Below are 19,314 nucleotides of genomic sequence, written 5' to 3' on the forward strand. Positions count from 1 at the left end.
AAAACCTTATAAATTTAATTTATCACTTATGCCAGAGAGCAGAAGTACATGCAGTGTGACAAGGAACATCACACTGGGATATCCAACTTTGGTGAACGACATAATTTACTACACAAACTAAAACAGAGGCTCACTTGCAAACTGGAGACAGTTGCGACTCAGTAGAGTTATGCTCCTTTTCCTAGTGTTCAAAAACTTTGGTACGAGTTTCCAACTGCAGGTTTGGCTTCGAGAAGGTGCAGCCAGGGGTGACTCAGGATATGTCATCAGTGCCCAAAATTCGCTGTTATTCACTCCACGACATGTGGCTAAGAACCCATTACAACCATTGTCTTCCTCCTATCAGACACACTGAAAGAGCGATATGAAGAACATGTGCAGAGGGACCAATGAAAGTGATGTATGCAGTGTGTCTCACTCACTATTCATAATCTAATGGAGCACTTGCACACTCATTGCTCATAATTTAATGGATCATTTGCAGTAGGCTAACCAACATGTACAATGGACTGCAGCTAAATGGATGGCTGCTCCTTATATGGATAAATAAGTGACAACAGATGTGACATATGAGTGGCATTCAATAAGTAGTGCAACACATTTTTTTCTGAAAGCAGGCTGTTTTTATTCACAATTCATAATACCATATTATTCCCCACTCTTTTAGGTACAAAATACTATCTTTCAACATAATCTCCATTCAATGTGATGACCTTACGCCATCTTACTGGGAAGGCCTGTATGCTTGCATGACAGCACTCTGCTGGTCAATTTCACAGACATCATCTTGCTACATCAATAACCTCCCCATCCTCCACAAACTGCTTCCTGCAGAGTGCATCCTTCATTGCGCAAAACAGATGAAAGTTGGAAAGTGCAAGATCCGGGCCATGGTGTAGATGAGGAAGAACAGTCCAATGAAGTTTTGTGAGATCCTCTGGGGTGTGCAGACTTATGCGGGGCTTTGCATTGTCACGGAAAAGAAGTTTGTTTCCATTCTTGTGGTGACAAACATGCTGAATTTGATTGTTGCACCGCGAGGGAGGACATCAAACAGAATAACACCTTCAGAGCCCCAGAAAACCATCGCGATGACTTAACTAGCTGAGCGTGCGGTTTTGAACTTTTTCTTTGGAGACCTGGTGTGGTGCCACTCCTTGGACCGCTGTTTTGTTTCCAGAGAAAAGTGATGAACCCGTATTTCATTGCCTATATGACAAAAATATGTCACAATCAGCCTCGTAAAACAGTTTCACACAGATGGTCGTCTGCTGCTCTCAATGGTCTTCCGTTAGACAGTGAGGAACCCAGCGGGCACCAACCTTTGAGTAACCAAACTAGTGGACGAATGTGTCAGCAGTACTAACATAGACATCCAGTTGTACAGCAAGGTGTTTGACTGTGATCCATTAATCAGCTCAAATGAGAATGTGTGCATGTTCCAACGTTGCAGGAGTCACAGCTGTGTGCAACCGGCTAGCAAGCAGGAGATCAGCCAGCTTTGAGGACAAATGCCTAACCCAATGACTCACGATGCTTCTCTTCACTGCCAAATCCTCATAAACATTCTGCAAGCACCTATGAATATCTGTGATGCTCCGACTTTCCAACAGAAAAACTCAACAACAGCTCCCTTCTTGTAACCGATTCTATTATAGATGCTATTTTCAAGGCAACATACAGCACCACACCTATTGAAACTTCATGAAACTATAGTGGCTGAAGTAGGAATATTACAAAATGTTTCACAATAAATTCTGCAATTTTTTCAACTGAAATTGGCCACGAAAAAAATGAGCTGCATTACTTAATGAAAGCCCTAAAAAAAGTCTTTTCCTCTCACAAATACAGCTCCCAGTTCTGAAGAAACCTCATAAATACCCCACTCATCACCCAGCACCACCAGGACTTCAAATTCTTCAATACATTATTTTGCCAAGGCTGTGAGTGTCTCAATAACTGAAATGAGACCATCTCACCCACTGCTGCTTTCTGCTACTGCCTAATGTCTGTAACATAACTGTGAAACCACACAACATCCCCAGACCTTTGTCCGCACCTCAAGGTTCGTGCTTCTGCAATAATTCCAACTGTAAAACTTTCACGTATGTGCCTATCCACTACCTTTTATTCCATTTACACCCCAAATAAACTACACAACACTGAAAACAGATGAACGTGTGACACCACAAATGTTGTTCACAAACAATCATGTACTCACTATACAGCATCTTACATTGCAATGACCACCTCTAAACTGGCTGAGCACATGAACAGACAATGAAGAAATGTCACATTTGGGCACATCAAGCACCGAGCTGCTGTGCACAGTCTACAGCATGACTCACGAGACCAGAGTGCCTACTACATCACATGGGCTATTAGGATTATAGGAAGGTTCCTTACTTTATTGAAACAGATAACACGGTGTAGGAAGGTTACTTAGTTTACTGAAGTAAGTAACACGTGAAGTTACACACACAGAAAGAACAGGTCTGCATGTTGCTGGAGTAACACAAATAGTCTCAGGTTCGAATTGAAATCAGTCACTCTTTCAAGATGCGAATGCACTAGATGGGTGTGGTGTGGCAGAAATGGCAGTCAGAGAAATCACTGCCTCATCCCCATGTTCACCACACAATATCCACACTTATGATATCCACACTCAGACACACAAGGCAAAATTTATAGCCTGCACAGGAGCCTGACACAAAAACACAATATCCTCGGTGACTGAGTGCCAGGCATAAACACATGGTAATGTGGGCATCTTGCAGCATCGCAAAAGCATCAGAGTCATGTGCACCAACGTATGGCCACTTCCTCTTGGCGCAGGTGTGGAGCAGTAACCAAAGTGGATGCTACAAGGGATGGACAAAGACTGGTGAAATTTGTTGGTCAGTGGAAGCCTTGCTAGGGGGCAGCTATTGTTCTGCACCGGTAGTCAGCAACCATAACGGTGAAGTGTCCTGTCATACGGCGAGATTAACAGAAGTACTGCATGAGGGGTGAAACTCGCTGCCTTAGCAGACGGCCGTAGCAAGTTGTGAGTGTACAGAATTGCTAAGACAGCTATGCGGTAAAAGGCCACCACACCACACCTCCCGTTCCTCGTGAGAGCGGAGCTGTGGTATTGTGTGAGGTGGCAATGGTGAAGGTTGAAGGTTGATACCAGTGGAGGATCATGTTGTCAATGGTGTGGATGCTGACCCTGCAGCAGTGGTGGGTGCCACACATCAAGTTTTGGGCATAGTGTCTGTCTGCTGCCTACCTGACAGTGGGCACGAGCGCATGGGGTGGATGATGCCATGCCAGGACAGTCTGAGCCAGTGTTCGGTGCTGTGTGCACAGGTGTGGGCAGGTGCAGGATGCAGCTGCCAGAGAGGGACTGCGATGGTGAGGGTGCAGCAGCATTGCCAGGTGGTTGCAAGGTGGTGTTGGCAGGGCGGCCTCATTTTACAGCTGAAAGTGTATATGCCACCCCTGAAAGCATGAGTCACCTGTGCTTCTGGTGTCAAGATGGGTGGCGGTAGGTCGGGGTGCGGCACTGGAAGCACATGAAATAACGCTGTTGTGTAAGTGTTGGGGGCTGTGATGAGGCAGTGGGGGTGTACCCTGCAGTTGACAGTAGAAGAGGGGAAATTGCTCTAATATAAATATTTCTAATTACAGTGCTGTTGTTGCCACAGGTCTTGTAATTGGTCCACATTTTACACTCTTTTGTAAGGACAGTTTAAAAATATGAAGGTAACCCAGCAAGTAACAATCTATTGATATTTCCATTGTACAAACTGAAATCAGTTATCTGTAAACACTGGTCAAAACAAATTGGTATTGTGAATGAAATGTGTGCTACAAAACTGCACCAACTATGAAGTCAGCAATGTTGTTCGATTTTTGTATGCTCATACGTGAAACTTGCAAAAATTTTCTGTCAACTAAAAAAAGACTAAGGTGATGCTGTAATGAACAAAAGAAGTGAGAGAAAGTTATGTGAAATTTTCAATAATGGATGAATAAATGTGAATATATATTAAAAAAAAAAACTATGAAGAACACAGTCATGCAAGACCTCTTTCCACAAGACTTCCTAGGTGTGAAGCATTTTGGAAATGATGTCGAGGAAAAGAGAGCGGTGAACAAATTGAAGCAACTGACAACAACACAGGAATTCTAAAGCTTGAAGACAGATATCACAAATGTTTGAGTAATGAAAATGACTGTGTGGATAAATGAAACAAGCTCCAATTTTGTAAGCCGAGACCTACTCTGACAGACCCATTGCACACAGAGTTGCTGTTTGGATAAAGCCCTTATTTGTACTGTGTAGGTCGCCAAAAGTGTGCTGAAATAGAAAATTAAGTTGACTAAGTTTACTGTCAGGTCACCAGTGTAGGAGGGTTCCTTACTTCACTGAAACAGGTAACACTGGTGTAGGAAGATTCCTTACTTTATTGAACTAAGTAACACACAGAGTTATAGACACATAAAGGTGAGGTCCATACGTGGCTGGAGAACCATAAATGGCCTCAGGTTCAAATGTAAATCAGTCCTTCACTTGAGATGCGAATGCACTAACTGGGTGTGGTGTGGTATAAACAGTGGAGTCAGAGAAATTGTTGGCTCATCCCAGTGTTCACTACACAATATCTGCACTACCACACTTCGAAAAACAAGGCACAATCTATAGCCTGCACAAGAGTGTGAAGCGAAAAAACAATATCCTCGGCAATTGTGTGTTAGGTAAAACTTATCAATCCTCCCAATGGATAAGATTCCTGGCACTTTAGAAAATGACTGACCCCCCCCCCCCCACCCAAAAAAAAAAAACAAAAAAAACCAAAAAAACGCACTTTTGAAAGATCTTTGATATGCAGCAACGTGTACAAACTCAGCACGTTAGTTTCCGAGGCATTGAAATCGAGATTGCAATGTTTTTGTAAGCCAGTCACAGCTCATGTCACATGGCCTTGCCAGCTGATGACAGCAGATATTCAGCCAACAGCAACACCACTGTTAAGTAGTGTGAATACACAAACAGGAAGAATTAGGGTTTAAATTAATACACATAGTGTAGCTACAAGAAAAGCTAAGCTTTCACATATAATTTATTTATTTATTTACTTTTTGCGCATGTTACACTTTACGATACATTACACAAACGTGTCAGTAACATTTTATATAATGAAACAAATGTCTGGTCTTCTGGACATGAAGTTCTTCTAAGTGGGTGGTCCTCGAAGTGTTAAGTTTTAAATGAGAGTCAAAACGCTTTGTGATTTAAGAAATTGATCCTACACTGACACACATAACACAATTCATCATAAAAGGAAATTTACTTTGAAAGTAATACTTTTCAAACCACCATTCGCAATATTTTCCAGTGAACTGTTAGAAATAAGTTTGTTTCAGCAGTTTCCAGAGCGCATCAGAAAACAGACGTTACTGCATGTGGCCAATTACGATGATGCAGGAAGCCCATATATTTGTAAGTATATAGCATTACGAGATCTTACATTATGACATAAAAGAAAAAGGACATCAAAGGATACTCCAAGAGCATCGGGATTTTGTAAACCATACTAAAAGGCATAACTTGGCTTAAAATGCGAATTTGTATGTCCAGATTCACTGGGCTTACTTTTAAAAAAGTTATCATGAGCTACAATTTCCTTCTACTATCTCAAATTTTAATTTATAGCTCAATTTTTTAATACAAAAATTATAAAAAATATAAATTTTATTATAAAATTTGTATAAAGTTAAGAGAAAATAAAAAAAAGGTAGATGCAGGTAAATCACTACGGTAAATTCGCCTAATCACAGTAGTTCACATTTACCTAAAATTTTAAAACAAAATACATAGAAAATTAAGAGAAAAGTGAGTATGTTTGTTTTCTTGCGTTCCCTTTCTCAGAGAAAACCAAGTGTGTTGGTTGTTTTAGCCAAATGGAAGCCCCAATCCGATATTAAGCTTTCTTGGTGTACCAGTACTGCATTATCTCATGTTTGGTTCTTTATTATGGCATAATGCCATATGTGACAGAAGATGAAAACATGCACTTGATATTCAGTGAATAGCGGAAATTGGCCAATAGTATGGGCTGAAACACTTTGTTTCAAATAAATTGACTGCCTCTGTGGAAAAGATTAATAAAAGCCAAATTTCTTTAGATAACACACAAAAATAACTTCATTGTTCTGCAAGGTGATTAATCTTGACTGCCACAAATGTGGAGATAAAATGAGACAAAAAAACTGAAACTAATAACACATTTTAGCATTTCATGATTATGAGAATGTATTTTAATTCACTTGGTAGCTCCCAGCCACAGAAATCTGCTTTATTTTCATTTGACATAAGAGTGCTAAACAAAGAAGAAAAGCAAAATCATGAAACATAAACATGGGTCACGTGGAGAAGCTTGGGTGCATAAGAAAAATTTTTCTGGGTAGCATCTGGCAGCTTGTTGCTACTGCTGATACATCTAACAGCCCCATTTCAAGTAGCCAGAAGCGGGAGAAGGTACTGTTCATATTCGACTCAACTGCGCATGCTGGCAACTGCTCAAGCGAACCTAACATAAATATTTGTGGCGTCATGCTCATTGGAAGGTGTTTGTCATTATGAAGTACTGCATAGTCTTCGTTCTAAAGCCTTTCACACATTCTGCTGTTTGCGGACGTTTGTGTATGCAATGTGTTTTGTTGTTGTAAATGGCACATTTCCTTTGTTACTTAAGTTATATTTTGGTTTTTTTCTCTCATTTATATTTTATTGCTGCAGTATTATTCTGCAGGAGCAGAATACAGCAAAACTCTTTGTCAGAGTATCAGTTCTTACCAGTCAAAATCACAAAAATTTAACTGAAAACTAAAATAATCAAATATTCACGGAATTCTAAAATATTCCCAGGTTTTTCTACATTTTCTCCCAGATGAAAAAATTCCCCGGTTTTTCCTGGAATTTGCAGTTGTCCTGGGGCATATACACCTTCACATACGTGGTGCCCAGCATGATCTGGCCACCATCAGAAAACATCATTTGCTGGCAGTTTGCCTGTGATCGAGGAAGTGTAGTAAGACAGATACCGGTAAGCTGAAAAATGATGGAACAAATTGAGCAGTGATATTGTATCAAATTTTGCCAAAAGCTTGACAATGCCTAAGTGGAAACTATTCAATAGACTCAATGGGCTTTTGGGGGTGACGCCATGAGAAACACAAGGATAAAGGAAAGGTACAACCACTTCAAAGGCTGCTCCAAGTCAGTGGACAGCAGACTGGCTCCAAGCAGATGTTCAACAAGCCAAAATGACAGTGTCACTGGACAAGTGCAGACTCTGGTCAGAGAAGATCACCATATCACATTGTGAGAACCTGTGAAAGAGTTAGGGGTAGAGCATATGATCAATACATGAAATTTTTAGCAATGATTGTGCATGAGAGGATTATCTATGAAATTTGCCTGCTGCATATCTGATTCAGACTTTCCTCATCAAACACAACATTCCTGTGGTTACTCAGACTTGCTATTCCCCTGGCATGGATCCATGTGACTTTTCCATTTCTCAAACTGAAAACACCCCCCAAAAGAACTTGATTTCAGTCAAGAGAAGACATCACACAGAAGGCAACAGCTCAGCTGGTCACTATTCCAAAAGAACTGTTCCCCAAGTGTTTCCAACAATGGCAAGAGTGTTAGAAGAAGTGTATACATTACCAAGGAAACTAGTTTGAAGAGGATTAGGTTCTGTACATCCAAATCAATAAATGTATTTCTGCCACCCAATAGGTTTGATACTCCTTGAATGCATCTCGAAGATCATGTTTAGGATATTCTCAGGAAGAATGTTGCCATTCCACAGCCCTATTACCATGACCAGTAGTTTTGAATGCAACTCTGTAAGAAGAACAGCATTCACTGCCTATGGAATCATAAACTGCTGCATGGGTTGCATTGCTGTCAAAGCTAATCACACACTGCAGAGATGTTACTTGTAATATACTGTACTGACATACTCGTTTTGTGAATTTCAAACACATTCTAATTCGGAACTTTGTTTCATGTGTCATATAAAGTGTGTATTTATTATAGTTTCAACAGCTTGAAGCAACATACCTCAACTACAATCTGTCTATACTCAGGTTGTTGGATGTGATTGAGCATTTGTTCAACCAGTAATGCAAAATTTAGTTGTGAGCGTGTCATGTTTGACAACGTTGGTTGTTGGGGCAGATGATAGCCTCGGACCTTGATGCCTTGTGGAGTTCGAGTCATAACATCCCAGACCTGGTTATAGAAATTTGTAGGAACACGGCACAGGCAGCCTTCAAGACGCCGGCGTTGAAGAGGTGACAGCCTGAAATTTACATAAGAAACATTTTTAATGATGTCAAACACTGCCATGGTCTCTTAAACATGGATTGTTAGACATTAATAAGAACAGCTTACTAAAGTCATCCATCACTTATATTTACAGTGTAACTAAATTATGTGAATCAATATTGTCCTTGATTTCTGTTTCAATTTAGAAATAAATCAAATTTCAACAGAGGGAGAGAACATTGCTTTAATTCCAGTTGATACAAAAATATGGATTGCAGGCTAGTTTTGTCATAGGAAACCAGAAAATAAAGGAACTGGAGCTGTGCAGACATTTTGGATCAGTTACCATAAATATATATCCCCCCCCCCCCCCCCCCCCCATGAACCATGGACCTTGCCGTTGGTGGGGAGGCTTGCGTGCCTCAGCGATACAGATAGCCGTACCGTAGGTGCAACCACAACGGAGGGGTACCTGTTGAGAGGCCAGACAAACGTGTGGTTCCTGAAGAGGGGCACAGCCTTTTCAGTAGTTGCAGGGGCAACAGTCTCGATGATTGACTGATCTGGCCTTGTAACACTAACCAAAACAGCCTTGTTGTGCTGGTACTGCGAACGGCTGAAAGCAAGGGGAAACTACAGCCGTAATTTTTCCCGAGGGCATGCAGCTTTACTGTATGGTTAAATGATGATGGCGTCCTCTTGGGTAAAATATGCCGGAGGTAAAATAGTCCCCCATTCGGATCTCAGGGCGGGGACTACTCAGGAGGACGTCGTTATCAGGAGAAAGAAAACTGGCGTTCTACGGATTGGAGCGTGGAATGTCAGATCCCTTAATCGGGCAGGTAGGTTAGAAAATTTAAAAAGGGAAATGGATAGGTTAAAGTTAGATATAGTGGGAATTAGTGAAGTTCGGTGGCAGGAGGAACAAGACTTCTGGTCAGGCGAATACAGGGTTATAAATACAAAATCAAAAAGGGGGAATGCAGGAGTAGGTTTAATAATGAATAAAAAAAATAGGAGTGCGAGTAAGCTACTACAAGCAGCATAGTGAACACATTATTGTGGCCAAGATAGACACGAAGCCCACGCCTACCACAGTAGTACAAGTTTATATGCCAACTAGCTCTGCAGATGACGAAGAAATTGAAGAAATGTATGATGAAATAAAAGAAATTATTCAGATAATGAAGGGAGACGAAAATTTAATAGTCATGGGTAGCTGGAATTTGTCAGTAGGAAAAGGAAGAGAAGGAAACGTAGTAGGTGAATATGGATTGGGGGGAAGAAATGAAAGAGGAAACCGTCTGGTAGAATTTTGCACGGAGCACAACTTAATGATAGCTAACACTTGTTTCAAGAATCATAAAAGAAGGTTGTATACATGGAAGAAGCCTGGAGATACTGACAGGTTTCAGATAGATTATATAATGGTAAGACAGAGATTTAGGAACCAGGTTTTAAATTGTAAGACATTTCCAGGGGCAGATGTGGACTCTGACCACAATCTATTGGTTATGAACTGTAGATTAAAACTGAAGAAACTGCAAAAAAGTGGGAATTTAAGGAGATGGGACCTGGATAAACTGAAAGAACCAGAGGTTGTACAGAGTTTCAGGGAGAGGATAAGGGAACAATTGACAGGAATGGGGGAAAGAAACACAGTAGAAGAAGAATGGGTAGCTTTGAGGAATGAAATAGTGATGACAGCAGAGGATCAAGTAGGTAAAAAGACGAGGGCTAGTAGAAATCCTTGGGTAACAGAAGATATATTGAATTTAATTGATGAAAGGAGAAAATATAAAAATGCAGTAAATGAAGCAGACAAAAAGGAATATAAACGTCTCAAAAATGAGCTTCACAGGAAGTGCAAAATGGCTAAGCAGGGATGGCTAGAGGACAAATGCAAGGGTGTAGAGGCTTATCTCACCATGGGTAAGATAGATACTGCCTACAGGAAAATTAAAGAGACCTTTGGATAAAAGAGAACCACTTGTATGAATATCAAGAGCTCAGATGGAAACCTAGTTCTAAGCAAAGAAGGGAAAGCAGAAAGGTGGAAGGAGTATGTAGAGGGTCTATACAAGGGCGATGTACTTGAGGACAATGTTATGGAAATGGAAGAGGATGTAGATGAAGATGAAATGGGAGATATGATACTGCGTGAAGAGTTTGACAGAGCACTGAGAGACCTGAGTCTAAACAAGGCCCCGGGAGTAGACAACATTCCATTAGAACTACTGACAGCCTTGGGAGAGCCAGTCCTGACAAAACTCTACTATCTGGTGAGCAAGATATATGAGACAGGTGAAATATCCTCAGACTTCAAGAAGAATATAATAATTCCAATCCCAAAGAAAGCAGGTGTTGACAGATGTGAAAATTACCGAACTATCAGTTTAATAAGTCACGGCTGCATAATACTAACACGAATTCTTTACAGACGAATGGAAAAACTAGTAGAAGCCGACCTCGGGGAAGATCAGTTTGGATTCCGTAGAAATATAGGAACACGTGAGGCAATATTGACCCTACGACTTATCTTAGAAGCTAGATTAAGGAAAGGCAAATCTACGTTTCTAGCATTTGTAGACTTAGAGAAAGCTTTTGACAATGTTGACTGGAATACTCTCTTTCAAATTCTGAAGGTGGCAGGGGTAAAATACAGGGAGCGAAAGGCTATTTACAACTTGTACAGAAACCAGATGGCAGTTATAAGAGTCGAGGGACATGAAAGGGAAGCAGTGATTGGGAAGGGAGTGAGACAGGGTTGTAGCCTATCCCCGATGTTATTCAATCTGTATATTGAGCAAGCAGTGAAGGAAACAAAAGAAAAATTCTGAGTAGGTACTAAAATCCATGGAGAAGAAATAAAAACTTTGAGGTTTGCTGATGACATTGTAATTCTGTCAGAGACAGTAAAGGACTGGGAAGAGCAGTTGAACGGAATGGATAGTGTCTTGAAAGGAGGATATAAGATGAACATCAACAAAAGTAAAATGAGGATAATGGAATGTAGTCGAATTAAGTCGGGTGATGCTGAGGGAATTAGATTAGGAAATAAGACAATTAAAGTAGTAAAGGAGTTTTGCTATTTGGGGAGCAAAATAACTGATGATGGTCGAAGTAGAGAGGATATAAAATGTAGACTGGCAATGGCAAGGAAAGCATTTCTGAAGAAGAGAAATTTGTTAACATCGAGTATAGATTTAAATGTCAGGAAGTCGTTTCTGAAAGTATTTGTATGGAGTGTAGCCATGTATAAAAGTGAAACATGGACAATAAATGGTTTGGACAAGAAGAGAATAGAACCTTTTGAAATGTGGTGCTACAGAAGAATGCTGAAGATTAGATGGGTAGATCACATAACTAATGAGGAGGTATTGAATAGGATTGGGGAGAAGAGAAATTTGTGGCACAACTTGACTAGTAGAAGGGATCGGTTGGTAGGACATGTTCTGAGGTATCAAGGGATCACCAATTTAGTATTGGAGGGCAGCATGGAGGGTAAAAATCGAAGAGGGAGACCAAGAGATGGATACACTAAGCATATTCAGAAGGATTTAGGTTGCAGTAGTTACTGGGAGATGAAGCAGCTTGCACAGGATAGAGTAGCATGGAGAGCTGCATCAAACCAGTCTCAGGACTGAAGACCACAACAATAACAACCATAAATATTATACTAACACACAGATACCAATCATAGTCATGTAATTAGGTAAGCTTCAATATATAGGAAACTTTAAACTTCTACAGAAAGAGAAAAAGATTTTGTTAAATGATATATATACACAGCTAACTCTGTAAATTACATAATAGGGCATGTTACTGAGTATATGCAATCAATTTTTAAAATTTAATGCAACAAGAGCACACAATTTTTATTGATATCATTTTTCAACATGGTCACTCTGCTTTTCAATGTACTTGGTCCACTGTTGCACAAGTTTTCCGATACCCTCTGCAAAAAAGGTTTTTGGATGCACAGAACACCATATATGCAACACATCCTTCATCTGTTGATTGCTGTTGAATCAAAATCTTAAAATATCTCTCACTGGACCAAACATGTGATAATCCAATGGGACAAGACTCATAAGCACCAGAGCAGAGAGGGCAGCAATAGATGCGCATGCACTGTCAGCTAACAAAAGAGCACCGTCCGACAATTGACCTCAGTGTTGATTGTGAATTACAGGCTCAGTATACCACTGTAACATTCACTATTTATGTTGGCCCCTTTTCCAGGTAATGTTCAAGGATTGCTCCTTGTGAAATGAAGAAGAAGAAGAAGATGAAGAAGAAGAAGAAGAAGAAGAAGAAGAAGAAGAAGAAGAAAAGTGAGCATCACTTTCCAGCAGAAAGTTGACTCTTTGAATTTCTTTTTGACTGGAGATTCAGGATGCTTTCATTACATCCACTGGCACTGGCTTTCTAGTTCAAAGTGATGAACCTATGTTTCATCTCCATTGGTGATTGGTTTCAGAAATGCTTCACATTCGTTAGCATGGCAGTCCAGTGAGTGCTCACAGATTTTCACACGGTTGCTGTTGATGTCTTCATCAAATTGTTTGGGAATCTATCTCACAAAGACTTTGCAAAAGTTGACTTTGCTATGCATGATTTAATATGCCGAACAACAACTAGTCTGTGTATGGTTTGCCACATGATCAACAGTCACTCATCTGTTATCTTTGCCTGTGTTAGGTTGTAGCATTATCACATCATCTGCTTTGTGCTACTGCTACATAAAGGTGGTCACACCACTTGCTGTTTGTACAACAGAAGAAAAGCATTCCTAAATAAGTCGTCTTCTTTTTTTTGGTCTTAAGATGTACAAGGAGTGGCAGTTCATACAAGACTTTCAGCACAATACATGGACAATGTTTTGTCACAGCAAAGTGTTTACCAGTGGACTGAATGGTTTAAAAGTGTTTAAACAAGTGTGGAGGATGAGGAAAGAGTGGAGCATCTAGTTACTTTAGAGGGAGGGGGTAAGGGGGAGGGGGAACTAACAGAAATTACTTCAAAAACAGTTATATTCATTACAATAAAACATGTATTAAACAATGGAAAATCCAGGATGGAATGTAACAATATTATGAAAAGGAAAGTTATTACTCACCATATAGCGGAGATGCTGAGTTGCAGATAGGCACAACAAAAAGACTGTCACAATTGAAGCTTTTGGTCTTGTCAAAAATAGATGACAAACACACACATACACATACACTTACACACACGCAAACACAATTCACACACACATGACTGCAGCCTCTGGCAGCTGAAGCCACAGTCTTTTTGTTGTGCCTATATGCTACTCAGCATCTCTGCTATATTGTGAGTAGAAACTTTTCTTTTCAATTGTTACAATAAAACAAAAACTAGATACAATTTACCCACAGAAAAAGGATATAATACACTTAAAGCAGCATGTTCTGTCAGGAAATAATTGTATGTGAAAAGTTAGAAAAGAGATTAAAGAGCTATACAAAACAGAATACCTTGTAAATAATAGCTATGTAGTCAGAAGACAGCAAAAGACTCAGAGCAAATTTAGTAAAATGAGTAATAAAAATAAATACTAATGTTTATTTATTCTTTCTTAAAAGTGCTAATAAATAATAATACATCTGGTTGGAAAATCCCCAGTCCAATATTTATGAAGGATAATATCAGTCTCTCTCCACTTTCCAGTGTTCAACATCCCACTTTGGGTGACTCAAATCTTCCTTGTACATGAAGGGAAACAAACAGAACATCAGTGCCATTAAGACTCCATCTGATGACCAGAACATCAGCACTTTTAAGACATGTAAGAACTGGTGCACAGTATGTATGATGCATGCTGACCTAACTGATAAAAAAAATGCTTTATAGTACTCAGATAAGTAATAACATACAAAAAGATACGTGCTTCAATTTTACACCACACAGGTAATTATTTCCCTTTGAATTACAGAACTGCCAGGTTTTCAGTAGCAGATAAAAATTATAGAACAGTAGAAGTAAAACAACATACACTAATTTTTATTTTTTAATGGTAATTCCTTGTGTTTATGGACAGCTTTTCTCTTGAAGTGTTCTCAGCCTTAAATAAAGAAAAGCAACTGATACTGACTACTTTCACATGTGCAACAATCGTCAATAATCATTAACTTATTAGAGTCCTAAAGTTAAGCACAATCAGGAACTGAGGAAATCTGAATGAGAAAATATGAACAACCACTGTAAATTAGCTACCAATGTTTCTTTATAAACTAAACTGCAGAAACTGTACAGTGAAGGCAACTTCCTGCTTTGAACAGCAACTGTGACTCAAAGGAAATGATAATCACTATATTCAAAATCTTCTCCATACCACAAAGATGAAACCTGGATCCTATTTTGCAGGGTAGAATCTTTGTGAAAGCATCTTTGAATATCCTGAGACAGTTCAATGCAGACTGCACTCTTGAGATGTGTTGAATTAGCCACAAAGTGTAATTTTAAGGTTTAGATAATGGTTCTGACACACACAGGAAATGTCCACTGTAAGTCAGTGCTAGATCAAAGGAGGGAAATCACCTCCACAATAGGACCAAAATCCAATGACATCCAATAGATAATTGTCTTCAGAGCTTATAGTGCCTATTGAGTTCCGGTTTCTCCTTCACATTGTGTACTGTGGGCTCAGAGAAGTTGGTCTATATGCTACACCTACAGTACTGTGTGTCCACTAATGGCAGTCCAGATAGGAGCCCAGTTATCTTGGCAACGAGCTCATGGCTGTCGTGTTGTAGAGCATGCTCTGCAACAGGATATTATGTGTTGCCAGTATAACCCTCTGCCTACGCACAATATTCTGTTGCAGAGCATGCTCTTAGAAAATGGCAGACATGAGGTTAGGTTAGTGGTGTTTAACGTCCCGTCGACAACGAGGTCATTAGAGACGGAGCGCAAGCTCGGGTTAGGGAAGGATGGGGAAGGAAACCGGCCGTGCCCTTTCAAAGGAACCATCCCGGCATTTGCCTGAAACGATTTAGGGAAATCACGGAAAACCTAAATCAGGATGGCCGGAGACGGGATTGAACCGTCGTCCTCCCGAATGCGAGTCCAGTGTGCTAACCACTGCGCCACCTCGCTCGGTGGCAGACATGACCTCGGTGCCTGTTTCAACACATGCGTCATTTGAATTCTTCCCCCAGACATAATTTTCTCAGAACTCCACAAGTAGGAACTAGCGCTGCAACATGTCCTTGGTTCTGGCCTTAATTTACTTAGCTTTTTGTTCTTATTAACTCGTGCACAGTGTTTTAGCAGTAAACTCTGTCTTGCATATTGTCCTGTCTTCCATCTTTAAGCTCTCAGGTTTTCAAATCTCCTCTGATGCAGTCCCCAACAATTGTCATCCTATCCAGTAAGTCTCCCCTGACTTGGGGTTCTGGGTGACTTTTCTGAACTCTACCCCTTTACCTAAATCTCTCCACTTCCAGTGCCTTCAGCGCTCTTCCTTCCCCTTCAACTCTTCTGCTGGAAGAAGGGGCCACTGACTCTGAAAGCTTGCATGAGTAAAACCTTTTTTAATGTGTGTGTTTTCCTGCCGCTGCTTGGTGAGCAAATTTTTTATCTATCCAATTACAATATATTGTCAAAAATTTATTATTTTTTATTAGAATATCAATAACAGGTGATTAAGTTGAAAAATAAATAATTATTTAAAAAAATGCATTTACATTCTCAACACTGATACTGAAGTGGCTTCATATTGCTAATATTTAAAGGTATAGCAGTTACAAATGCAATAATGGTCACTTACTTGCACTGGTGGATAAATTTCTCACAGATAAAGGTACGTATCACATGGGCTACCAGCAAGGTCTTTCTATCTGAATAATATAGAGCAGGTACACAATGCACTGTGGAGATAGTTTGCAGCTTCATAACCAACATTAAAGATTCTACCAGACCTATGCTCAAGCTCTTTCTCATGAATGGGGTCAATTATCACTGGAGATCTCAAACTAATTCATAAAGAATATTTCATGTTGCTGCCAAGGACATGTGGAAGCTATGGTTAACCACATCTACCGTAGTTGTGGAAGCAATCATTTTCATCTGTCACTTCTCTTTAAGATAAACCGTTGGTTTCAAAACTTTTCCAATTAGATTCTTTGGCCACTGTTGTCAACCACCTTGTGATTAAGCTTTAATTTGGTCTATAACCATTTAGAAATTCTGTACAGGAAATATGCCTTCATTTACTGATTATGGTGAACTTTTGGAGATAGTGCATTTAATGTAGCACACAGCTGTTTCTCTGTACTTATGTATTCTTAACTTGCTCCACATTCTTGGAGGCTTTTCTTTATAGTGGAATCTACATAACATAAAGTCAGAATGTGTGGGTGAATTTCTGAGTAGTCCTCTGGTTTTTCAAATGCTTAGCATTATGTTGCTAAAATATACTCTTGGAACACGTAATAACTCATGTATGAGGGCAACACAGGAAGTAATGACAACTGGCTTTATTAAGTACAAGAGGAGACTTTTATTGTGGAAATTCATGATGTTACACTGCCCATCAAAATACACAGTAAAGTTAAATTTTGGTATACTTCCTACAGACTTCTCTTTATAATATGCAGGTACGACTGCAGCTGATTTTCACTGATTATAAATGCAGATCATTATTATGAACAGTTTAGATGTGAGATGAATTGTCTGTACAGTTCACAAGTTTGAGAAACAGCATAGCTCACTGACTTCTATAAATAGTATTGAACACCATCACCATGCCTCTCTTATTTCGGGATGAATCCACCAGAACCCACAAGTCAAGAAATCTGCCACCTACTTAAAGGTTGTTATTACAGCCACTGAGCACTATTTCTGAAAAAGATGACAGGAAGGAAACATAGCGATATCTATGTAGCAAAGACCACACTGACACCAATTCACTACACAGTACAAATAAGGGCTTTATCCAAACAGCAACTCTGTGCGCAATGGGTCTGTCAGAGTATGTCTCGGCTTACAAAATTGGAGCTTGTTTCATTTATCCCCACAGTCATTTTCATTACTCAAACATTTGTGATATCTGTCTTCAAGCTTTAGAATTCCTGTGTTGTTGTCAGTTGCTTCAATTTGTTCACCGTTCTCTTTTCCTCGACATCATTTCCAAAATGCTTCACACCTAGGAAGTCTTGTGGAAAGAGGTCTTGCATGACTGTGTTCTTCATAGTGTTTTTCTTTTTTCTTTCTTTTTTTTTTTTTTGATATTCACATTTATTCATCCATTATTGAAAATTTCACATAACTTTCTCTCACTTCTTTTGTTCATTACAGCATCACCTTAGTCTTTTTTTAGTTGACAGAAAATTTTTGCAAGTTTCACGTATGAGCATACAAAAGTCGAACAACATTGCTGACTTCATAGTTGGTGCAGTTTTGTAGCACACATTTCATTCACAATACCAATTTGTTTTGACCAGTGTTTACAGATAACTGATTTCAGTTTGTACAATGGAAATATCAATAGATTGTTACTTGCTGGGTTACCCTCATATTTTTAAACTGTCCTTACAAAAGAGTGTAAAATGTGGACCAATTACAAGACCTGTGGCAACAACAGCACTGTAATTAGAAATATTTATATTAGAGCAAATAAGACATTCAGTGCTAACTTCAGTACATCATGCAGGAAGCATTGCAGTGCTCTAAGTTTTACAAGCAACATTCCTGACCACTCTTCCTGTATGAGTGTTAATGAAGTTTATTTCTGTTCCACATGCTGAGATAAATTGTTACAAAATTTACTTCTCTCTGGACTGAAATTATTTTTGGTGTACTTACTTTTCTTGAGCAGCCCATTCTCTCACTGTCAAGACTTTCTGTAACAGAGTTCTGACTTCATAAGGGCTATGGTGTTCCAGTGGCTTCGAGTCTGATTTCATTTGTAAGTACAGTTTCATTGCCTCCAAAACCCACCTGAAATTTAATAGATATAGGACATGACTTGGGAACCAAGAACTCACAAGATCACACTCTAAAATAGATGGTAGAACCTACTGAGAAACCCACCTGTGAAACAAACCATGAAATATCATCAGCTGATATGCAACCTCTATTCAGTTTGCCAATGTAGGAAAGGATAGATTGCTAGTTACTGTAAAGAGGACATGTTAAGCTGCAGACAGGCACAATTAAAAGACACTTACATAGAACTTTCACTCACAGGCATCATCAGTAAAAGAGAAACACACACCTTTCATACACACAAGCAAGCACATCTCATGTACACATGACTGACAACTCTAGCAGCTTGGACCAGAATGCAGCAATCTGGAGGGGGCAGGGAAGTGGATGGAATAGTAGTGTAGTAGTGGGGAAGAGATGAATGCTGTCTGGTGGAGTGTGTAGGAACTACACTCCTGGAAATGGAAAAAAGAACACATTGACACCGGTGTGTCAGACCCACCATACTTGCTCCGGACACTGCGAGAGGGCTGTACAAGCAATGATCACACGCACGGCACAGCGGACACACCAGGAACCGCGGTGTTGGCCGTCGAATGGCGCTAGCTGCGCAGCATTTGTGCACCGCCGTCGTCAGTGTCAGCCAGTTTGCCGTGGCATACGGAGCTCCATCGCAGTCTTTAACACTGGTAGCATGCCGCGACAGCGTGGACGTGAACCGTATGTGCAGTTGACGGACTTTGAGCGAGGGCGTATAGTGGGCATGCGGGAGGCCGGGTGGACGTACCGCCGAATTGCTCAACACGTGGGGCGTGAGGTCTCCACAGTACATCGATGTTGTCGCCAGTGGTCGGCGGAAGGTGCACGTGCCCGTCGACCTGGGACCGGACCGCAGCGACGCACGGATGCACGCCAAGACCGTAGGATCCTACGCAGTGCCGTAGGGGACCGCACCGCCACTTCCCAGCAAATTAGGGACACTGTTGCTCCTGGGGTATCGGCGAGGACCATTCGCAACCGTCTCCATGAAG

At 40.2% G+C, this 19,314-nt stretch overlaps 1 protein-coding gene across 5 annotated transcripts in view; it reads right to left on the reverse strand.

The window, feature by feature from the left end:
* Nucleotides 1–19,314, reverse strand: part of LOC126263736 (probable phosphorylase b kinase regulatory subunit beta) — a 195,025-nt gene that overhangs the window by 24,509 nt on the left and 151,202 nt on the right. For all 5 annotated transcript variants that reach the window (XM_049960911.1, XM_049960910.1, XM_049960912.1 and 2 more), the window contains 2 exons: nt 18,161–18,295; nt 8,123–8,363 (listed from right to left, as the gene is read on the reverse strand). In XM_049960911.1, the coding sequence (XP_049816868.1) occupies nt 8,123–8,363; nt 18,161–18,295 (376 nt within the window). The remainder of the gene's footprint in view (nt 1–8,122; nt 8,364–18,160; nt 18,296–19,314) is intronic.

Source organism: Schistocerca nitens, chromosome 6 (assembly GCF_023898315.1).
Source record: "Schistocerca nitens isolate TAMUIC-IGC-003100 chromosome 6, iqSchNite1.1, whole genome shotgun sequence".
NCBI classification, from domain to species: domain Eukaryota; kingdom Metazoa; phylum Arthropoda; class Insecta; order Orthoptera; family Acrididae; genus Schistocerca; species Schistocerca nitens.